This window comes from Bombina bombina, chromosome 1 (genome assembly GCF_027579735.1).
Source record: "Bombina bombina isolate aBomBom1 chromosome 1, aBomBom1.pri, whole genome shotgun sequence".
NCBI classification, from domain to species: domain Eukaryota; kingdom Metazoa; phylum Chordata; class Amphibia; order Anura; family Bombinatoridae; genus Bombina; species Bombina bombina.
The window spans coordinates 813,505,023-813,525,893 of NC_069499.1; the positions used below are offsets into that span (position 1 = coordinate 813,505,023).

Sequence of the window (20,871 nt, forward strand, 5' to 3'; positions counted from 1 at the left end):
GTTCAGAAGATGCTGCAGTATGCAAATAAATATATACATATACATATCATGGACCTCATGCCTGATTACTAAACTCAGACATCCATACCAAGCCAACACCTCAGGTCAGATTAAATACTCCATAGACTTCCCTCAATCCAAACAGTTGCTCTCTGAGGGGAAAATGGGCCTCAATTTGCTCAGAAAACCCATTTCCCAGAAGAACACATCTTCACCTTCCTCCTGCAGAGGCAAAGATCAGACTAGTTTACCAGTGAGATTGGATGGTTTTCTTAAGGGCTCTTGGAGTTTTGGGAATATTTGTCTCATCCAAAAGACCAAAAGTAGAATTACCAGTGAAGGTTTGTGGACTCTCACTCCCTTTATTAAAGAAATCTGTAACTGTCCTGAGAAAGAAAAAAAAAAACAACTGCCAAGTATGGCTACAGTAATACACCAGCTTGGTTAAAAAGCTCCCCGGCAGAAAGTCATAGTGAATAGTCATAAAAAGTCTCCAATGTGTGTATCCTAGATAAAGTGTTCTGTTACTATAACAGACTCAGTTTCAATTTGATCAGGTCAATAAAATTCAGTAACACGAAGAAATCTGCTATTGCTATGATTCTTTTTTTCATTGTGGCTTCATTACAAAAACTACACAGTATTGAACCCAATATTTTTTAATCCTTTCAGAATTCAATGTGAAAGGGTATAAGGAAAACTAACAATAACATACACTTACAATTCCCTTGATAACTCAAATAAGGTGTCATAAATAAAAAAAATAAAACTTGCATTGTCAAATATATTTGTATCCATTAAGGGACCAGTAAATACAGTGATTTGCATAATCAACAAATGCACAATAAAAAGGCAATGCAATGGCACTAAGTCTGAATTTCAAATGAGTAGTAGACTTTTTTTTCCTGACAAATTTCAGTTATATCGATTTCCACTCCTCCTATATCATGTGACTGCATCAGCCAATCACAAATGCATATATGTAGGAGTCTGTGATTTAAAAAGTGTAAATTTAAAAAAAAACTGTGCACATTTTGTTAATGGGAAGTAAATTGGAAAGGTTTTTAAAATCACTTGCTCTATCTGAATTATGAATGTTAAATTTTCACTTGAGTGCCTCTTTAAAATAAGCTCTTATGTGTGAAAACTATTTTATATTTCTGTGGAAGCCTGTAAGAAGAATATGAGTGGAGTGTAATTTTTTTTTAAATTTAATTAAATAGCCTATGAAATAAGCAGCACAGTGTTCACAGCATTTGTCCACTGAATATAAGACTTTATTTGTAAATAGGACACAAAAGCTCAAAATGGCCTCTACATGCGGACAAAATAAATCACATCACTTTGCAATAGACTGTGTAACATCAGCATTAAATCAAAACCATGTGACTGTAAGATAACGCTCCCATGTTTAATCATACAGATATTTATGTTGTCATAACCTTTAACATCCAGATGACATTCAGCCAGTAGTTCACATTTACATATTCAGACATACACTATTACTACACTGCAGCATCCACAGGTATTACTGAACCCACACAAAGTTCAATTTAAAAATAAATTAAAAAAAATGGCATCACACAAACTTGTAACAGAGCCAGCTTAAAAACCCAGTTAGTATCCAATGTTTTAATATTAAAGTAGCTCAGAGGGTTAATGATAGCCAGGGGTTACTTAGGGCCCGATTTTCAAAAACTTGCCGGCATAGAGATAATCAGCTTGTTTTAGAGTGAGCACTAAATTGCAAAGTAAGTGTCTCGCCTTCATATAAACACTCTTAGAGGCATATTTAGCAAGCTCCGTATGGGGCTTGATGCCCCGTGTTTCCGGCGCTGCTCCATAACCTGTCCACCTGCTCTGAGGCAGCGGACTGGAATTGACAGAAATCAACCCGATCAAATACGATCGGGTTGATTGACACCCCCTGCTAGCGGCTGATTGGCCACAAATCTGCAGGGGGCGGTATTGCACCAGCAGTTCACCACAAGAATGATATATGTCGTGAGCATATGCTGTCGGCATTTATCGATGTGCAGCGGACATGATCCGCAATATCGGATCATGTCCGCTCGCACAATAATAAATAGACCCCATAGTGAACTCTTGTTGATGAGATACACATACACTAGCTTTGAGGTAGTGCAAAGAAATGTAGCAACAGTGGACAATTAATTGCAATAGCTTTGTAATACTGTCTTTTGTGAGTTTCAGTAATCTATGAGTATGGATCCTAATGTAATCACTGCTGTCACTATTCCGTTTTAAAATGCTAGAGCTTCCCAGTGCTTCAGTGACAAAGTTGTTATGCTATGAAAGTAAATATTCAGGATTCCATTTCTGGCACATTTCAGAATTTATGACTTGTGCCGTTCCGCCCTCTGCTTTAGCATAACCAATTGAACGCAAGCACGGGTTGTCAATCATATCGGATGGCTCAGGTAGCGGACAAGTTAGGAAGCAGAAGTTGCTTTTCAACATGTGGTTGCAAGTTCATTCTGCACCATAATGACTCAAAAGCTGCATCTATAGCTTCATAAATGGAAACCTCAGCTAAAAGGTTATTAGGTGCAGCATTAAAATGAGTGTTTAATAACATACAGGGTAAAAAAAGGACATGTTGGTCATTTTGATTATAAAAAAATCTAATGAATTTGCCCTCCCCTCTCCAAACTTTCTTATAATAATGGTGCTTGAGATGTTTAAGCATCCACATATGTTGATGGTATTTCATGCATTAATAAGTATGATTGAAAACTAATGGATACATTCATTTATAGATCCTCAAATCTCTTGTGATAGAAACATCTGAATAAAGAGAAATACATATTCAATTTCAGGCACCCAAACCTGCTTTTATAACATGCATCTATCTTTGTTTATTTTGAAATCTAAAAAGTGTTTGTCTACTTCAATGTATAATATTTTTCAAGCATGGCCTTTGTTGTGAGTTCATTGCTAGATAAAATTATCTTTTTTTTTTCTGTATAAATTCCTTATTTGCTCTATTTCTTCCTGCTTTTCTTCAAGGCAATTACTCATTCTAATTTTACCTTGGTATTATAGAAGAAACATTTCACAATTTAGATATGAAAATATGTTAATGTATATTCAAGTAGCAACAAAATAGTTTTGCTGTAGCATATACTGTAAAGATGTAACAAAAAACATAAGCTTGCTCTTAATAAAATAAGATACAAAGATAGAAGAGATAGATAAAGATAGATGATAGATAGATAGATAGATAGATAGATACTGTAGATAGATAGATGATAGATAGTTAGATAGATACTGTAGATAGATAGATGATAGATAGATACTATATATATATATATATATATATATATATATATAGATAGATAGATAGATAGATAGATAGATAGATAGATAGATAGAAAATAGATATACAGATTATATAAAGATAGACAGACAGATAGATAGATAGATACTGTAGATAGATAGATAGATAGATAGATACTGTAGATAGATAGATGATAGATAGTTAGCTAGATAGATACTGTAGATAGATAGATGATAGATATATAGATACTATAGATATATATAGATAGATGATAGATGATAGATAGATAGATAGATAGATAGATAGAATATAGATATACAGATTATATAAAGATAGACAGACAGACAGACAGACAGACAGACAGATAGATAGATAGATAGATAGATAGATGATAGATAGATAGATAGATACTGTAGATAGGTAGATAGATAGATAGATAGATAGATAGATAGATAGAGGACAGACAGACAGACAGATAGATAGATAGATAGATAGATAGATAGAGGATAGACAGACAGATTGCTAGATAAATAGATACTGTAGATAGATGATAGATAAATAAGATAGAGATAGACAGATATTTAATATCACATATTTTATACATTTCTATTGGAATAACAATCTGATTTATTTGTTACAATGATTGCTGACAAGTCAGGAGTTGATGGCAAATAGCTCAGAATCATTGACCTGTTTCTCATCTGTATTTCAGAACCTCATAAAGAACCTTCCAGAGCAGAAGGAGCTCAGTGCTTTGTCACAGCTGAAGAGCGAGTATGAAGACTTGTGTGAGCCGGAGCAATTTGGTGTTGTGGTATGTACCGAAAACAAACCAATAATTCAGCTGGGGTTTGTCATCTGTCAGATGGAATAAAAAGAAAGACATTTCAATCGTGTATTGATTTTTCCATTATAGTAACTACTTACATTGCCACGTGTGAAAACTGCCCTAAAATATTATTTATCAGAGGCCAGATAGAGAGAAAGCAGAGAGAAGAAATAGAGCAACTTATTTATTCAGCTTAGAAGGTGATACGTGTAGCAGCGCCACAATCTGTAACAGCAAAGTTATTCAAGCGCAGCCCCATTTGACAAATGGATTAGAATACCAGCACAATGAAAGAGTTAAGGGAACATAAAGCTGCAATACATACAGAGTATTTTCTTATTGCACAATTGCTTGCTTATAATGGTGTGTTTAGCCGTTTCAATGGGGTTTAACACATAGTTAAAATTAGCTGCGGAGCAGCAATTCGCTTACCGGCCAGGAATTGAACATGGTCACTGAGCTTATCATGGGCAGAAAATGTATATAGCCACCAAATACTAACCACAGTCAATGCTAGCACTGACTTTAACTATGTAATAATCCAATTGCAGGGGTCATAGGTATAGGCAAGCAAAAGCACAATTAGAATATGCTCTAATGCAATCAAGCATTTTGTTATTGTAGTTTTAGGTTGTTTAATTACTTTTTAAAAGAAAAAAGTTATAATATATATACTGTATATATATATATATATATATATATATATATATAAATATATTATACCATTAATACTTGCATGTACTATTTATTTAACTTCTGCAAAGGATTATTTACATGGTTAAAATCAGCTTCAGAGCAGCAATGCACTACTAGGATAAGCTTAAAGGGTCAGTAAACCTAGCAAATAATGTTATATAATTCTGCACATTCTGCGCAGAATTATATAACATTAGCTTAGTGCCAGGTTTCTAAAGTGAAGGGTTAAATCGATATCTCTCAATGAAAACAGAACGCCGTTCCTGGCTCTACTGAGCGGATCTGTTTTCTTCTCCAAAGGGCACTGTGTGCACGCTGTCTAGTCCCGATCGCACTAATAAAATCAATGTAGCTCGCTCCCGCTCTGGTCTTGTAGTGGGAGCGAGCTACATTCAGTTTAATAGCACAATCGGGCCGCCTGTGATTAGACAGCGTGCCCAGATGCGCTTAGGAGAAGAAAACAGACACGCTCAGTAGAGCCAGGAGTGGCATTCTGTTTTTTTTTGTGTGAGATATCTATTTAACCCTTTACTTTAGAAATCTGGCGCTAAGCTAATGTTATATTATTCTGCACTATGTGCAGAATTATATAACATTATTTGCTAGGTTTACTGGACCTTTAACACATCTAATGAGCCAATTACAAGATGCATATGTGCGTCTAGCTCCCTGTAGAGCACTGCTGTTCCTGAGCATATCTACGTATCCTTTTCGACAAACAATATAAATGAAATTAAAGGGGTAGGAAAGTAAAAATGAATCTTGCATGATTCAGATAGAGCATGTCATTTTAAGACACTTTTAAATTTACTTCTATTTTCAAATGTGCTTCGTTCTCTTGGTATCCCTTGTTGAAAAATAATATGCACATATCCTACACTAGTGGGCCAGTAGAGCAATGCTGTTTCTTCAGCAAAGGATAACAAGGGAATGAGGCAAATTAGATAATAGAAGTAAATTGGAAAGTTGTTTAAAATTGAATGTTCTATCAAAATCCTGTCCCTTTAAGCAAATTTGACAATAGAAGCAAATTGAAAAGTCTCTTAAAATTGCATGCTCTATCTGGCACAGTAAACACCTTGAGATTGTATGCATAGTAAACAATTTTGCATTATACATCCATTATTTATTTTGCCCCCTGTTCATTTAATTTAGCCTGAAAATGGTGGCCTTTTTAAACTCTCATATGTGTAAAAGCTCCTTGCAGACTTTTTAAGGCTATAACCTTGCTACATATTCTCTAATTGGCAACTGCAAAACAAATAACTTTATACTAACACTTTAACTGTAGCTAGCCTTGTTGTCTTCAAACTCAAGATTGGCTCTTCCGAATAAAACGAGTGATGGGTGGAGTTGAGCTATTGAAAAAATTTGGAAAACTAGATATTAATTTGTTTTAAAGGGACAATAAAGTCAAATTTAAACTTTCATGATTCAGATACAGCATGCAATTTGAAACAGCATCCCAATTTACTTCTGTTATCAAATTTGCTGCATTCTCCTTGTATCCTTTATTGAAGAGAAAGCCTGGGTAGGATGATAGGACAGCAGGTGCGCATTATTATTATTATTATCATCATCAGTAATTTGTAGAGTGACAACAAATTCCATAGCGCTAAAGACATGGGTCTAATATGCAAGGTGACAATTATGGGAGACAAAGGGATAGAGGGCCCTGCTAAGAGTTTCACTGTGGTAAATCATCTCTCATGAAGGCGATCTACAAAGCAGCTAGGTTCTTAGGCTTACATGCTAAGGAGTTCAAGGGGAAAACTAAAGGAGGAGAGGAACTAAGATAGGAAAATGTTAGTGTATATTATATACATCCCTGAACAGTAGAGTCTTTAAGGAGTACTTGAATGTGCATTGACGTAAAATTTTCAACAAAGGATACAAAGAGAATAAAGTACATTTGATAATAAAATTCTCTTTAAATTGCATATTCTGTCTGAGTCATGAATGTTTAATTTTAATATTAAGCATTCCTTTAACCAATGTATGCTTTCTGATGGATGGTGCAAAAATATTTTTATATTTAAAAAAAAAAAAAAATGGTTTCAATTAGTTTTTGTCTTAGGGAGCATTGTAACGAAGTAAACAAAAAGTGTTAGGTTATTTAGTAAGTCATTTAAACGACCACTAAACACAGTAGAATGACATAATCAATAAATGCATAATAAACACAAAAGCACTTAGTTTGAATGTCAAATGAGTAGTCATTTTGTTTCTGACAAATGTCAAAGTTCATTACATTTTACTTCCTAATGCATCATGTGACAGCCATCAGCCTATGACAAAATGCATATACATATATTCTGGGAATCTTGCACATGCTCAGTAGGAGTTGGTGCCTCAGAAAGTATGCATATAAAAAATGTGCAAATTTAGATAATGGAAGTGAATTGTAAATTTGTTCCAAATTGTGTGATCTAACTGAATCAGTTTAATTTTGACTTGACTGTACCTTTAAGTGAGAAACAAAGCACCCATGACTAGAGAGACACGGGAAATAACTTCAATACTTGCTTATAAAATGTAAGAGGGACAGTCAACACTAGAATTGTTGTTGTTGTTTTAAAAGATAGATAATTGCTTAATTATCCATTCACCAGTTTTGCATAACCAACACAGTTATAAACATACATGTTTTACCTCTGTAATTACCTTGTATCTAAGCCTCTGCTGACTGCCCCCTTATTTCAGTTCTTTTGACAGACTTGCATTTTAGCCAATCAGTGCTCACTCCTCGGTAAATTCACGTGCATGAGCTCAATGTTATCTATATAAAACACATGAACTAATGCCCTCTAGTGGTGAAAAACTGTCAAAATGCATTTAGATTAGAGGCGGCCTTCAAGGTCTAAGAAATTAGCGTATGAACCTCCTAGATTTAGCTTCCAATTTAGAATACCTAAAGAACAAAGCAAAATTGGTGATAAAAGTAAATTGGAAAGTTGTTTAAAATTACATGCCCTATTTGAATCATAAAAGTTTTTTTTTGGACTTGACTGTCCCCTTTAAGTGTTTAATGCCCTTTTAAGGGACATGAAAGTCATTTTTTTTTCATGATACAAATAGAGCATACAATTTTACATAACTTTTCAATGTATTCCTATTATCTAATTTGTTTCATTTTCTTTGTTTCCTTTGTTAAAAAGTATACATAGGTAGGCTCAGAAGCTGCTGATTGGTGACTGCACACATATGTCTCTAGTCATTGGCTTTCAGCTAGCTACCAGTAGTGCATTACTGCTCCTTCAACAAAGAAGATCAAGAGAATGAAGCAAATTTGATAATAGAAGTAAATTGGAAAGTTGTTTAAAATTGTATGATCTATCTGAATCATGAAAAAAAAATGGTTTCATGTCCCTTTAAGTATTATTTTTTTAGTCATAAAGTTCGTTTTGGTCACATTAATGGTCACAGAGAGTAGTTCTTTCAGCTACAAAACAATTCAACATGCATTTTTCTTTGAATAAGCAGTACGGCTTGTCCCATATGGATGCATATTGGCAACAACAAAAACAAATAATACAAGTTTAGTTATGTGTGGCCTGTTGAAATATTGCATATGTATTGATGCTACTGTATGACAGGCTTCTAAGATGTCACCCCTCATTATATTTTTTTAATGAACTAAAAGACAATATTTGATCAAAAAGAAAAAAAAGCTACCTAATTGTGTGTCTTTGGTGTGTTTATATAAACAGATTTCATGTATATAAAAGTGATTAAAAAACATTTCACATATACACAAAAGCCTAAGTTCAATAAACCCATTTGTGAATCTAATAACTCACATTCATAACGTTTTGTATCCGCCACTTATCACATCTGCTAGCTGTGAGTAACTCTCTGATGTGTTGGTGCAAACTGAAAGTCACACCCCTAGAATAAACACACATAGCCAGCCCCAGGTGACATTTTTGTTCTCACCAGTGAGACTACTTTATCGTAACATAGCAGACATGGAAATATATCACTAATAATGAAATTAGTGCTCTGGTTGTAATTTCAGTTTTAAGGCATTCACATTTGTGTGAGATGTTATATACATGTATTGTGCTCAATTTATCAAACACGGGCGGAAGAAGTCAGGTGTACATATTCGCTCCTGTCCACCTGACTTCTCTGGTGGGCAGCAAACTGCTGCCCACACTTACCATTGCAGATAAGTGCTCCTGTGTGTCGTGTGCAACCACGCCCCCTGCCCGTGCTCAGCCAATCACGCATGGGCAGGAGCTGTCAATCTCTCCGGTTGGAAGAGATCGGGAGATTTAAATTCTCCATCTAAGAGGTGGAGAACAGGACAGGGAAGCAGTGGTCTGATGACTGCTGCTTAATAAATACTGACTGCAAGTTCGCTTGTAATTGTAAGCCCTGGGATCCCCTGTGCTATGCCTCCTATTAGAACAGCCAGAGCTCTGTGAATAAGAATACCAGGTTAGTGCAGCTCTTCAGTGCGCATAAGTATATATCTATAGATTAACTTTATCACCTATAGCTTTGGAACATTTACATTCATTTAATGAAAATAATGTAAAATGTTCTAAGAAAATTCAGTATTTGTTTCATTTAAATTGAAACGAATACCAAATAGTGCAGCCAACCAATATTAATTTTAAAAAAAAAATAATAATAAAAAATAATAATAATAATAATAATATTAATAAAGCACAGGTTTTATATTTGCAATATTGATTTCCCCATTTCTTGGCAGCACAGCAATCTCTTTATTTGTAGAGCAAACGAGTTAACCAGCCCAGATAAGATACGCAGCTCTCACCTTGCACAAAGAACATTTTAAAACTTTATTTCAGAAGGCAATATAACCAGATTGTTGTGATATATGACTTTGATATTAAACGGCAGGAACTTTTCCACAAAGGCAGTTTTTTTCTTAATAGTAAGAATAAGCACAGAATTGTGACCTCACTTGGCTCAGTAAATTCCCCAGCCTATCCAGAGTTGCCTTAGAAAACGCAGCCTGTTAGAATTAAACAACTATTTTTATAGATGTCTATATTGGAAAGATAGAGGTAAATTGTCAGACATGGGAGTTGTTACTGTAAGAGTGGCACACACTAAAAAACTAAGTTACATTGAGAACATTTTTTTTTAAACTTTCTTTGATTCATTGTAAAGGTTTGGAGGACAAGACAGGAAGAAGTTGTAAACATAAATACAAGTAGTCTGCTAAACGCTGTTGCAGTAGAAAAGATGTGAATTGTAACAAATTATAATGAACTAGTCCTAAAGCCCGTGTACATGGGCCATTTTCTGCAGTGCAGCGGTCCCACCCGCCACACCGCTCCCGTCCCGCCCACCCTCTCTGCTGTCTGATCCTCACGGCAGTCACTACTGATCCTTCCTTACGGCCAGGTATGTTTGTCTCATGCTGCAGTCTCTACTGCGCATGACTGCATCGGACAAACATACCTGACCTTTTATAATATAGGATTTGAAACTTCTAACTGCCAGATAAATTTTAAAATATGATAATATATTAAATTGACATAATTATATATGTCTATATAGAGGGATATTTATCAAGCTGGAATTCCAAAGCATAATTGTGGTGAGCTTGATTCAACCCATTTATCAAAGCCTACAGACCGGCAAAAGTTGAAATTTGTGACGTAACATACGATCCGCCGGTCTCAATCCGACACAGATCGATGCTTACGTCATTACAGATGTTCCGAATACAAATTTGGCACTATTTGACACCTTTTGCCATTTATCAAACTTCTAACAGGTACGCTCGCCACTATTCCGGCCCAGCGTACCTGGTTTTCAATCCGCCACCATGGAGGCCGCAGATGCTATAGGAATCAATGGGAGTCTGAAAGCAGCGAAAGCTTATGTTCGATGCTGCCAGATATCCCATTTATTTCTATAGTAGAAAAGAAATTACGTTTGCACCTAACACCCTAACATAAGCCCCGAGTCTAAACACCCCTAATCTGCCGCACCAACATCACCACCACTAAATAAAGTTATTAACCTCTATCCCGCCGCTCTCCCAGTCCCCACCACAACTAAATAAATATATTAACCCCTATCCCGCCGCTTTCGGACCCCACCGCAACTACATAAATATATTAACCCCTATCCCGCCACTCCCGGACCCCACAGCATCTAAATAAATATATTAACCCCTATCCCACCGCTCCCCGAGCCCACAGCAACTAACAAAGTATTAACCCCTATCCCGCCGCTCCCGGACCCCACTGCAACCAAATAAATGTATTAACCCCTATACCGCCGCTCCCGGACCCCGCCACAACTGTAATAAAATGATTAACCTCTGGCCTCCCACGTCACTACCACTAACTAAACCTATTAACCCCTAAATCGCCAGCCCCCCACATCGCCATAAACTAAATTAAGCTATTAACCCCTAAACCTAACAACCCTCTAACTTTACATTAAATATTAACTCATCCCTATCTTATAATAAATTAAAACTTACCTTTAGAATTAAAATGAACTATATTAAACTATTAATTAACCTACCCTATTATACTAAAATTACATTAAATTAACAATTAAATTAACTATATTACATATTTAAAAACCAAACCCTACTCAAGTTATTTAAATCTACTATTTAAAAATACTATTACAAAAAATAACTAAGTTACAAAAAATAAACAACACTGTTACAAAAAATAAAAAACACTAAGTTACAAAAAATAAAAAACCACAGTATCAAAATTAAAAAAGATTTACACCTAATCTAATAGCCCTATCAAAATAAAAAAGCCCCCCCAAAACAAAAACAAAATCTAGCCTACAATAAACTACCAATGGCCCTTAAAAGGGCCTTTTGCGGGGCATTGCCCCAAAGAAATTATTTTACCTGTATTGAGCTTGCATTCTATTGGCTGATTGGAATAGCCAATAGAATGCAAGCTCAATCCTATTGGCTGATTGGATCAGCCAATAGGATGAAAGCTCAATCCTATTGGCTGATTGCAACAGCCAATAGGATTTTCCCCCCTTAATTCCTATTGGCTGATAGAATTCTATCAGACAATCAGAATGTAAGGGACGCCATCTTGGATGACGTCATTTAAAGGGAATCTTCATTCTTCAAGAGACGTCGTAAGAAGAGGATGTCTTGAAGAAGGAGCCGCTCCGCGCCGGAGGGATGAAGATAGAAGATGCTGTCTGGATGAAGACTTCTGCCGGCTTCGCTGAGGACTCCTGCCGCTTGGATGAGGATGGATGTCCGGTCTTCGAAAAACTGTAAGTGGATCGTCGGTGGTTAGTGTTAGGTTTTATTAAGGGTTTATTGGGTGGGTTTTAATTATAGGTTTGGGACTTTGGGCAGTTAAAGAGCTAAATGCCCTTTTAAGGACAATGCCCATACAAATGCCCTTTTCAGAGCAATGGGGAGCTTAGGTTTTTTAGATAGGGTTTTATTTGGGAGGTTTGTTTGTGTGGGTGGTGGGTTTAACTGTTGGGGGGTATTTGTATTTTTTTTTACATGTAAAAGAGCTGATTTCTTTGGGGCAATGCCCCGCAAAAGGCCCTTTTAAGGGCCATTGATAGTTAATTGTAGGCTAGGGTTTTTTTTATTTTGGGGGGCTTTTTATTTTGATAGGGCTATTAGATTAGGTGTAATTCTTTTTTATTTTTGATACTGTGGTTTTTTATTTTTTGTAACAGTGTTGTTTATTTTTTGTAACTTAGTTATTTTTTGTAACAGTATTTTTAAATAGTAGATTTAAATAATTTGAGTAGGGTTAGGCTTTTAAATATGTAATATAGTTAATTTAATTGTTAGTTTAATGTAGTTTTAGTATAATAGTTAGGGTAGGTTAACTAATAGTTTAATGTAATTTTAGTATAATAGGGTAGGTCGATTAATAGTTTAATATAGTTTATTTTAATTCTAAAGGTAAGTTTAAATTTATTATAAGATAGGGATGAGGTAATTATAATGTAAAGTTAGCGGGTTGTTAGGTTTAGGGGTTAATAGCTTAATTTATTTTATGACTATGTGGGGGGGCTGGCGTTTTAGGGGTTAATAGGTTTAGTAAGTGGTAGTGATGTGGGAGACCAGGGGTTTAGGGGTTAATACATTTATCTAGTGGCGGTGGGGTCCTGGAGCAGCGGGATAGGGGTTAATAGCTTTATTAAAGTTGCGGTGGGCTTCGGGAGCGGCGGGATAGGGGTTAATAGCTTTATTAAAGTTGCGATGGGCTCCGGGAGTGGCGGGATAGGGGTGAATACATTTAATTAGGTTGCGGCGGGATAGGGGTTAAACATTTTAGTATAGTGGCGGTGTTTAGTGACAGGGTATAAATAAAGTTGGGAAAAAGCCGAATAGCAGCGAGATCGATGACTGTTTGTTAACAGCAGTCCGCTCATCATCGCCCCGTACTTGGTGCGCGGCTTTTTGCCGGCTTTTTTTATAAATATGGAGATCATATTGAGGTCTGCGGCCGCGGTGTTAGGCTAGCGTATTGGTGCCGGCGAATGCAGCACAGTTGACAGCTTGATAGATAGGCCTCATAGTCTCCTCATGTGTCTGCACTCACAATTCCCACTGGATATCAACCAGGGTGCAAAAGTCAAATTTTCAATAGTAATATAAGCAGGTACTGCACTCACTGGATTTGGATATATAAATAAAGTGATGTTTATGTCATGGTAACATTTTGGGGTTCACAAACCCCCTCCTCAGACCAAACGTTTGACCTGAGGAAGGGGTCTGCGAACCACGAAACGTTACCATGAAATAAACATCACTTTATTTATTTATCCAAGTCCAGTGAGTACAGTCCCTGCTTATACTACTATCTATCTATCTATCTATCTATCTATCTATCTATCTATCTATCTATCTATCTATCTATCTGTCTATCTATGTATGTATTATGCATATGAAATAATTATTTTTAAACACGTTATTTATATTTTTTCTCATTAAAAGGTTATGTTATAAATATATTAAACATCTCTTCTTTTTGTGAAAAATTGTACTTCTTTAGCTCTTTCTAGAATGAACAAAGAGTAAATTTTGTGAGCTACAAATGCTGCATATCAAATAGCTGGTTTTGGCAATTTGCACAATTTAAAAACCTAAGTTACAGATTTTGTCCTCTCTATGCAGTTTGAGAAAAAGTAAACATTTGTCATAAAAATGTATAAATAATAATGTGTCCCTTTCCATTTTGATTTTAACACTAGAAGAGAGTATGTATTTATGTAATACTAGTCCATGGGTTGTAAACTAGCTGGCAGATATTCAAAACTCCCTTTTCTCTATTAGTGAACAGTGAGAAATCTCCCATACATAAAAACAAGGCATTTTTTCCCCTCAGTATAAAATATCAAGTGTAAAAAAGCAAATTCATAGTTTTGTAACATAAAAGAAAAAAATAAATGACTTGTCAGACTTGTGCGCGCCGTAAAAATTAATTTTGGTTCATTTCGGACCGATTCAGATTTTTTCTAATTTAGTTTTCGGATCGATTAGAATTCGGATACATTAGAATGTATTAGTTTCAGATTCATTCGGATTCAAATAAATTCGGATGTATTTGGTTCGGATTCGATTCGTAAATTCGGAAGTTCAGTATGTGTTAGGTGGGATGTGCTGTGTATTAGACTGGTATTATGTACTGTATATTAGGTGTAACCCATCTGAATCAATATAAGTACCAACCTCACAGGTACCAGCTACACAATATGCACAGAGCAGAGGTATATAACATAATATACAGTACATAATACTAGTGTAATACACAGTACATCCCACCTAAGTACCAACCTCATAGGTACCAGCTACATAATGTGCCCTGCACGGAGCTAGCAGAGTGATATAACCTAATATACTGTACAATACTAGTGTAATGGTGATTAGTCCATGGCCATTCGAATGTAACGAATAAATACAAACTAATTCAAATTTATTCGTTACAAATGCATTCGGATTAGTTTAGTTTTGTTGCTAGGGTAATTTGGAAATTCTAATTGATTCAAAGCTCCGAATTTGACAAATTCGTCCGAATTTCGATTCGGAAACTAAATGAAACGCACATGTCTACTTGTCATTCTAGAAACAGAGACATTAGGAAACTGTGTGTGTATATCCATATATATTTCTCTCTCTCTCATATATATTATTTCTCACATGTCTGGGTTATACCCAGAAAACGTTAACACCATAATTAAAGCAAGGATTTAAAGCAACATGGCGAGTGCTCCCTGTGGACTGTGTTTTGTATGTTTTGTTTAGGAAGCACCCAGGATCAATATTAGGTACAGGGAGTGCTGGTTTCTTCTAGCTCTATATGAATAGTTAAAACGTTCTTAAAGCCAGTGAAAATACAATGAAGATCAACTGCAAAAGTGGATTGCAATGCAATGTTCCTAAATCACTTAACTAGAAGACTTGAAGTATATATTAAAGGGACACTGAACCAAAATTGTTGTTCTTTTGTGATTCAGATAGAGCATGCAGTTTTAAGCAACTTTCTAAATTACTCCTATTATCAATTTATCTTTGTTCTCTTGCTATCTTTATTTGAAAAAGAAGGCATCTAAGCTAAGGAGCCAGCCAGTTTTTGGTTCAGCACCATGGACAGCACTTATTAATTTGTGGGTGAATTTATCCACTAATCAGCAAGAACAACCCAGGTTGTTCACAAAAAATGGGCCGGCATCTAACCTTACATTCTAGCTTTTCAAATAAAGATACCAAGAAAATGAAGAAAATTTGATAATAGGAGTAAATTAAAATAAAGAAAAAAATTGGGTTCAGTGTCCCTTTAAGGATTTCCTAAGGTTAAAAATTAGAATGCTGTAGATACTTTTACTCTAAGTCTAAATTTCATAATCTTGAAATAGTTCACCTCAGACATGGAAGAATTAAATCACACTGGAATGATTAATCCACAATGATTGACAAGCCTTGCATTCATACAAGTGGTTGCAGAAGATCAGGGGCTGGGACCTGCAGAAGCAAATGCTTGTGGAATTTTAAATTCCAGCAGCACATGCTGCATATCTGGGCCTGAACAAATATGGACAGGTTCCCTGCATAAGAATCTTATCCAACCACATGTTCATAAATGGGGAAGTAATTTAAAAATGTTTATTAAGAACAATAAAAAAAAAATGCTTAGTACTAGTCAGTGCTATATTATAGGCAAGACAAACAAGACGCTTACCTAGGGCAGCAGATTAGGGGGGAACTTTTTGTTCACCCCACAGTCAAATTTCTGCATGCACCAAATTTTACTGCCTGGATAAATAAACTAAACAGAACTGTCAGCTGCACTAGTAGTTGAAATGATTGGTAGATGGGCTAGTTAACAGTAAGCATGCCTCTGCTCACAGCCCGCTGCCCTTGATAAACTAGATAGCGCAAAGCGGAGAGCACCACTAGCATTTGAAGGGCAAGTTCTGAGAGTAGCTTATATTCTTGTTAATCCAACCTTAAGTGAAAACACTGGACTGTTTACCAGAGTTAACAACTCAAACATTTTTATTTAAAAGTAATTTGAGCTTTAAGTCTGATGAGCGGTCCAGTATTTTCACTTTAGGATTGAAGTTTGGCACCAGAAGCAGAACCGAGTAGGAGTCAGCAACTCAGCATCACAAAATGGAATAGCAATCACATGACCTTGACTATGGGCTGAAGACTGGGGGGTAGTAATGTGAGAATAGGCAGTTATGAGTACCCGCACACTCAACGAACATAGAAAGGAGCTAGGCGTTTACACTGATTCTACTGAACCTTTTCTAGATTGGCAGTCTCTGAAGTAATGGATTCAAAACGTTGTATACACTACATTTGTTTTTGTAAATACAGGCTGTAATTTCTTTGGTAACAACAATTTGATTGGATATTATCCTTCTCTAATTTCAATAAAAGAAATCAAACTCACTGTTCTCATAGCTCATTAGAGGAATGCATTTTTTTCAAATATAATTATCCTATGATAGAAAGAAAAGATGGGCAGCTCTGATTAGATTAATTAGCGCTCCTGTATATGAGTTTGTCCATGCACTGCATGGTAGTATACAGATATTTGAGCTAATATATGTAGTATTACAATAGCATACTAGGAAAAAAAATGTTTATAAAATTAAAAACTCTCAAAGTATATACAAGATGAAAAAAATAATATGACTTCATTTAAAGTAATTGTTTTGTGCTTTGTAAATTAAATGTAGTTTATCATTGACTGCAATGTATGAAATAAAAGCATACATCGGGGCATATTTATCAAGCTCCGTCAGAAACAGCAGTTATGAAGCAGCGGTCACAAAGACCGCTGCTCCATAACCCTGTCCGCCTGCTCTGAGCAGGCGGACAGACATCGCCAGAAATCAACCTGATTGAGTACGATCGGGTTGATTGACACCCCCTGCTGGCAGCCTGATTGGCCGCGAGTCTGCAGAGGCCGGCGTTGCGCCAGCAGCTCTTGTGAGCTGCTGGTGCAATGCTGAATACGGCAAGCGTATTGCTCTCCGTATTGAGCGAGGTCTGGCGGACCTGATCCGCACTGTCGGATCAGGTCCGCCAGACCTTGATAAATAGGGGCCATTATGTGGAATGTGGGTGAGCATTTACTTTAGAAATACCATGAAAAATAAAATAATGTCACATTACACCCTGATCAAAGAATGTTATGGCTAAAAAAGGCCTAAAGCCTAGCGCAGCACAAAACCTAAATATGCTACTGGCACTAGCTCTAGATGAAGAATTTAATGGTTCTCCAGTCCCAATAAAAATTAAGATACCAGCACAAAGCTGCTCAGATTTCCTTGACCTCTAGTCAATTATTAATGATCATTAATTAAAGTTTGTTTTTACTTCCTTAATGGATTTCCTATTTATTTCCAGCTATTGCAATATGCAGCAGTAATGACAGATACAACTGCAGTAGTTTAGGCTCTTTAAAGGGACATGAAACCCACATTTTTTCTTTCATGATTTAGAAAGAGCATGCAATATTAAACAACTTTAGAATTTAATTATATTATCAAATTTGTTTTATTTTCTTGATATTCTTTGCTGAAAAGCATATCTAGATAGGCTCAGTAGCTGCTGATTGGTTGCTGCACTTAGAAGCCTCGTGTGATTGGCTCATCCATGTGCATTGCTTTTTCTTCAACTAAGGATATTTAAAAAATGAAGCAAAATAAGTAATAGAAGTAAATTGTAATGTTGTTTACATTTATATTCTCTACCTGAATCATGAAAGAAAATTTTTGGGTTTAGTGTCCCTTTAAGGACGGAGTTAGCGCTGCTACTTTTTACCAGTGGTAACATTAATTTTAGGTGCATTCATAAAATCGTCTACTTGTTTCTCATATAAGCTGATGATATTCCTGCTGCGATTAAGGCCGTATATACAGCACACGCCCTAGCAAACATTATCAGACAAGGTTTTGAGCAAGTCCATGAGGAGATCATCAAATGACCTGAAGCAGTTGCAGGTGCAACAAACAGTAGCCCCATTATAGTAGAATCAAAACTTCTAGGCCTTCCTTATGTTTTCGGTTCCTCCGTGGTGCATGTGCGATAGAAACTGCAGTGACTGCAGAGCTAAATATTGTCCGCAATTATCCATATACATATCTGCTTTTGAAATTCTGCTCTCTCAACATTGAAAACCTCACAATAAATAAAGCAGCATATTCATTACCATGATGTACAGAATTCTACTGCATAATGTGCCCTTTGCAATGCCATAATATTCCTATGCAATAGGATGAATGGTTAAAGAAGCTTCAAGTATCTGAAATGTACAACGTATAAAATGTTTCATTATGTGTAGTAAAACAACTTTGTCATATACAAATATGGCTGAAAGTATTGGTACCTTTGCTTTTTAAAGTATAAGAACTCCTGCATTTTAATCAAATAAAGCATCATTTGCCCTGAAAAGTGATGACATTTAAATATCTTTTGTCGTCTATACATTGTGCAATTGTGTACAACGTATGGAAAATTCTTACTTATTCTATGAAGACATTCTAAAATTACCAGGGCAATACTATTGATACCCTTTAGAAGTTACCATAAATAATTGTTTCTTTCATGTAATTAGCAAGAGTCCATGAGCTAGTGACGTATGGGATATACATTCCTACCAGGAGGGGCAAAGTTTCCCAAACCTCAAAATGCCTACAAATACACCCCTCACCACACCCACAAATCAGTTTTACAAACTTTGCCTCCTATGGAGGTGGTGAAGTAAGTTTGTGCTAGATTCTACGTTGATATGCGCTCCGCAGCAGGTTGGAGCCCGGTTTTCCTCTCAGCGTGCAGTGAATGTCAGAGGGATGTGAGGAGAGTATTGCCTATTTTGAATGCAGTGATCTCCTTCTACGGGGTCTATTTCATAGGTTCTCTGTTATCGGTCGTAGAGATTCATCTCTTACCTCCCTTTTCAGATCGACGATATACTCTTATATATATACCATTACCTCTGCTGATTTTCGTTTCAGTACTGGTTTGGCTTTCTACAAACATGTAGATGAGTGTCCTGGGGTAAGTAAGTCTTATTTTCTGTGACACTCTAAGCTATGGTTGGGCACTTTTTTTATAAAGTTCTAAATATATGTATTCAAACATTTATTTGCCTTGACTCAGGATGTTCAACATTCCTTATTTTCAGACAGTCAGTTTCATATTTGGGATAATGCACTTGAATCAATTATTTTTCTTACCTTAAAAATTTGACTTTTTTCCCTGTGGGCTGTTAGGCTCGCAGGGGCTGAAAATGCTTCATTTTATTGCGTCATTCTTGGCGCGGACTTTTTTGGCGCAAAAATTATTTTCTGTTTCTGGCGTCATACGTGTCGGCGGAAGTTGCGTCATTTTTGACGTTCTTTTGCGCCAAAAATGTTGGCGTTCCGGACGTGGCGTCATTTTTGGCGCCAAAAGCATTTAGGCGCCAAATAATGTGGGCGTCTTATTTGGCGCTAAAAAAATATGGGCGTCGCTTTTGTCTCCACATTATTTAAGTCTCATTTTTCTTTGCTTCTGGTTGCTAGAAGCTTGTTTCTTGGCATTTTTTCCCATTCCTGAAACTGTCATTTAAGGAATTTGATCAATTTTGCTTTATATGTTGTTTTTTCTCTTACATATTGCAAGATGTCTCACGTTGCATCTGAGTCAGAAGATACTTCAGGAAAATCGCTGTCTGGTGCTGGAACTACCAAAGCTAAGTGTATCTGCTGTAAACTTTTGGTAGCTGTTCCTCCAGCTGTTGTTTGTATTAATTGTCATGACAAACTTGTTAATACAGATAATATTTCCTTTAGTAATGTACCATTACCTGTTGCAGTTCCATCAACATCTAATGTTCAGAATGTTCCTGATAACATAAGAGATTTTGTTTCTGAATCCATCAAGAAGGCTATGTCTGTTATTCCTCCTTCTAGTAAACATAAAAAATCTTTTAAAACTTCTCTTTATACAGATGAATTTTTAAATGAACATCATCATTCTGATTCTAATGACTCTTCTGGTTCAGAGGATTCTGTCTCAGAGGTTGATGCTGATAAATCTTCATATTTATTTAAAATGGAATTTATTCGTTCTTTACTTAAAGAAGTACTAATTGCTTTAGAAATTGAGGATTCTGGTCCTCTTGATACTAAATCTAAACGTTTAGATAAGGTCTTTAAATCTCCTGTGGTTATTCCAGAAGTTTTTCCTGTTCCTGGTGCTATTTCTGAAGTAATTTCCAGAGAATGGAATAATTTGGGTAATTCATTTACTCCTTCTAAACGTTTTAAGCAATTATATCCTGTGCCTTCTGACAGATTAGAATTTTGGGACAAAATCCCTAAAGTTGATGGGGCTATTTCTACCCTTGCTAAACGTACTACTATTCCTACGTCAGATGGTACTTCCTTTAAGGATCCTTTAGATAGGAAAATTGAATCCTTTCTAAGAAAAGCTTATCTGTGTTCAGGTAATCTTCTTAGACCTGCTATATCATTGGCTGATGTTGCTGCAGCTTCAACTTTTTGGTTGGAAACTTTAGCGCAACAAGTAACAGAT

The 20,871-nt window shown here is 36.0% G+C and overlaps 1 protein-coding gene across 1 annotated transcript in view; it reads left to right on the top strand.

The window, feature by feature from the left end:
- The window catches only part of DIAPH2 (diaphanous related formin 2), a 2,325,141-nt gene that overhangs the window by 1,210,666 nt on the left and 1,093,604 nt on the right, over positions 1–20,871 (top strand). Inside the window, 1 exon segment of the mRNA XM_053699395.1 lies at positions 4,014–4,115. Coding sequence (XP_053555370.1) covers positions 4,014–4,115 — 102 coding nt within the window.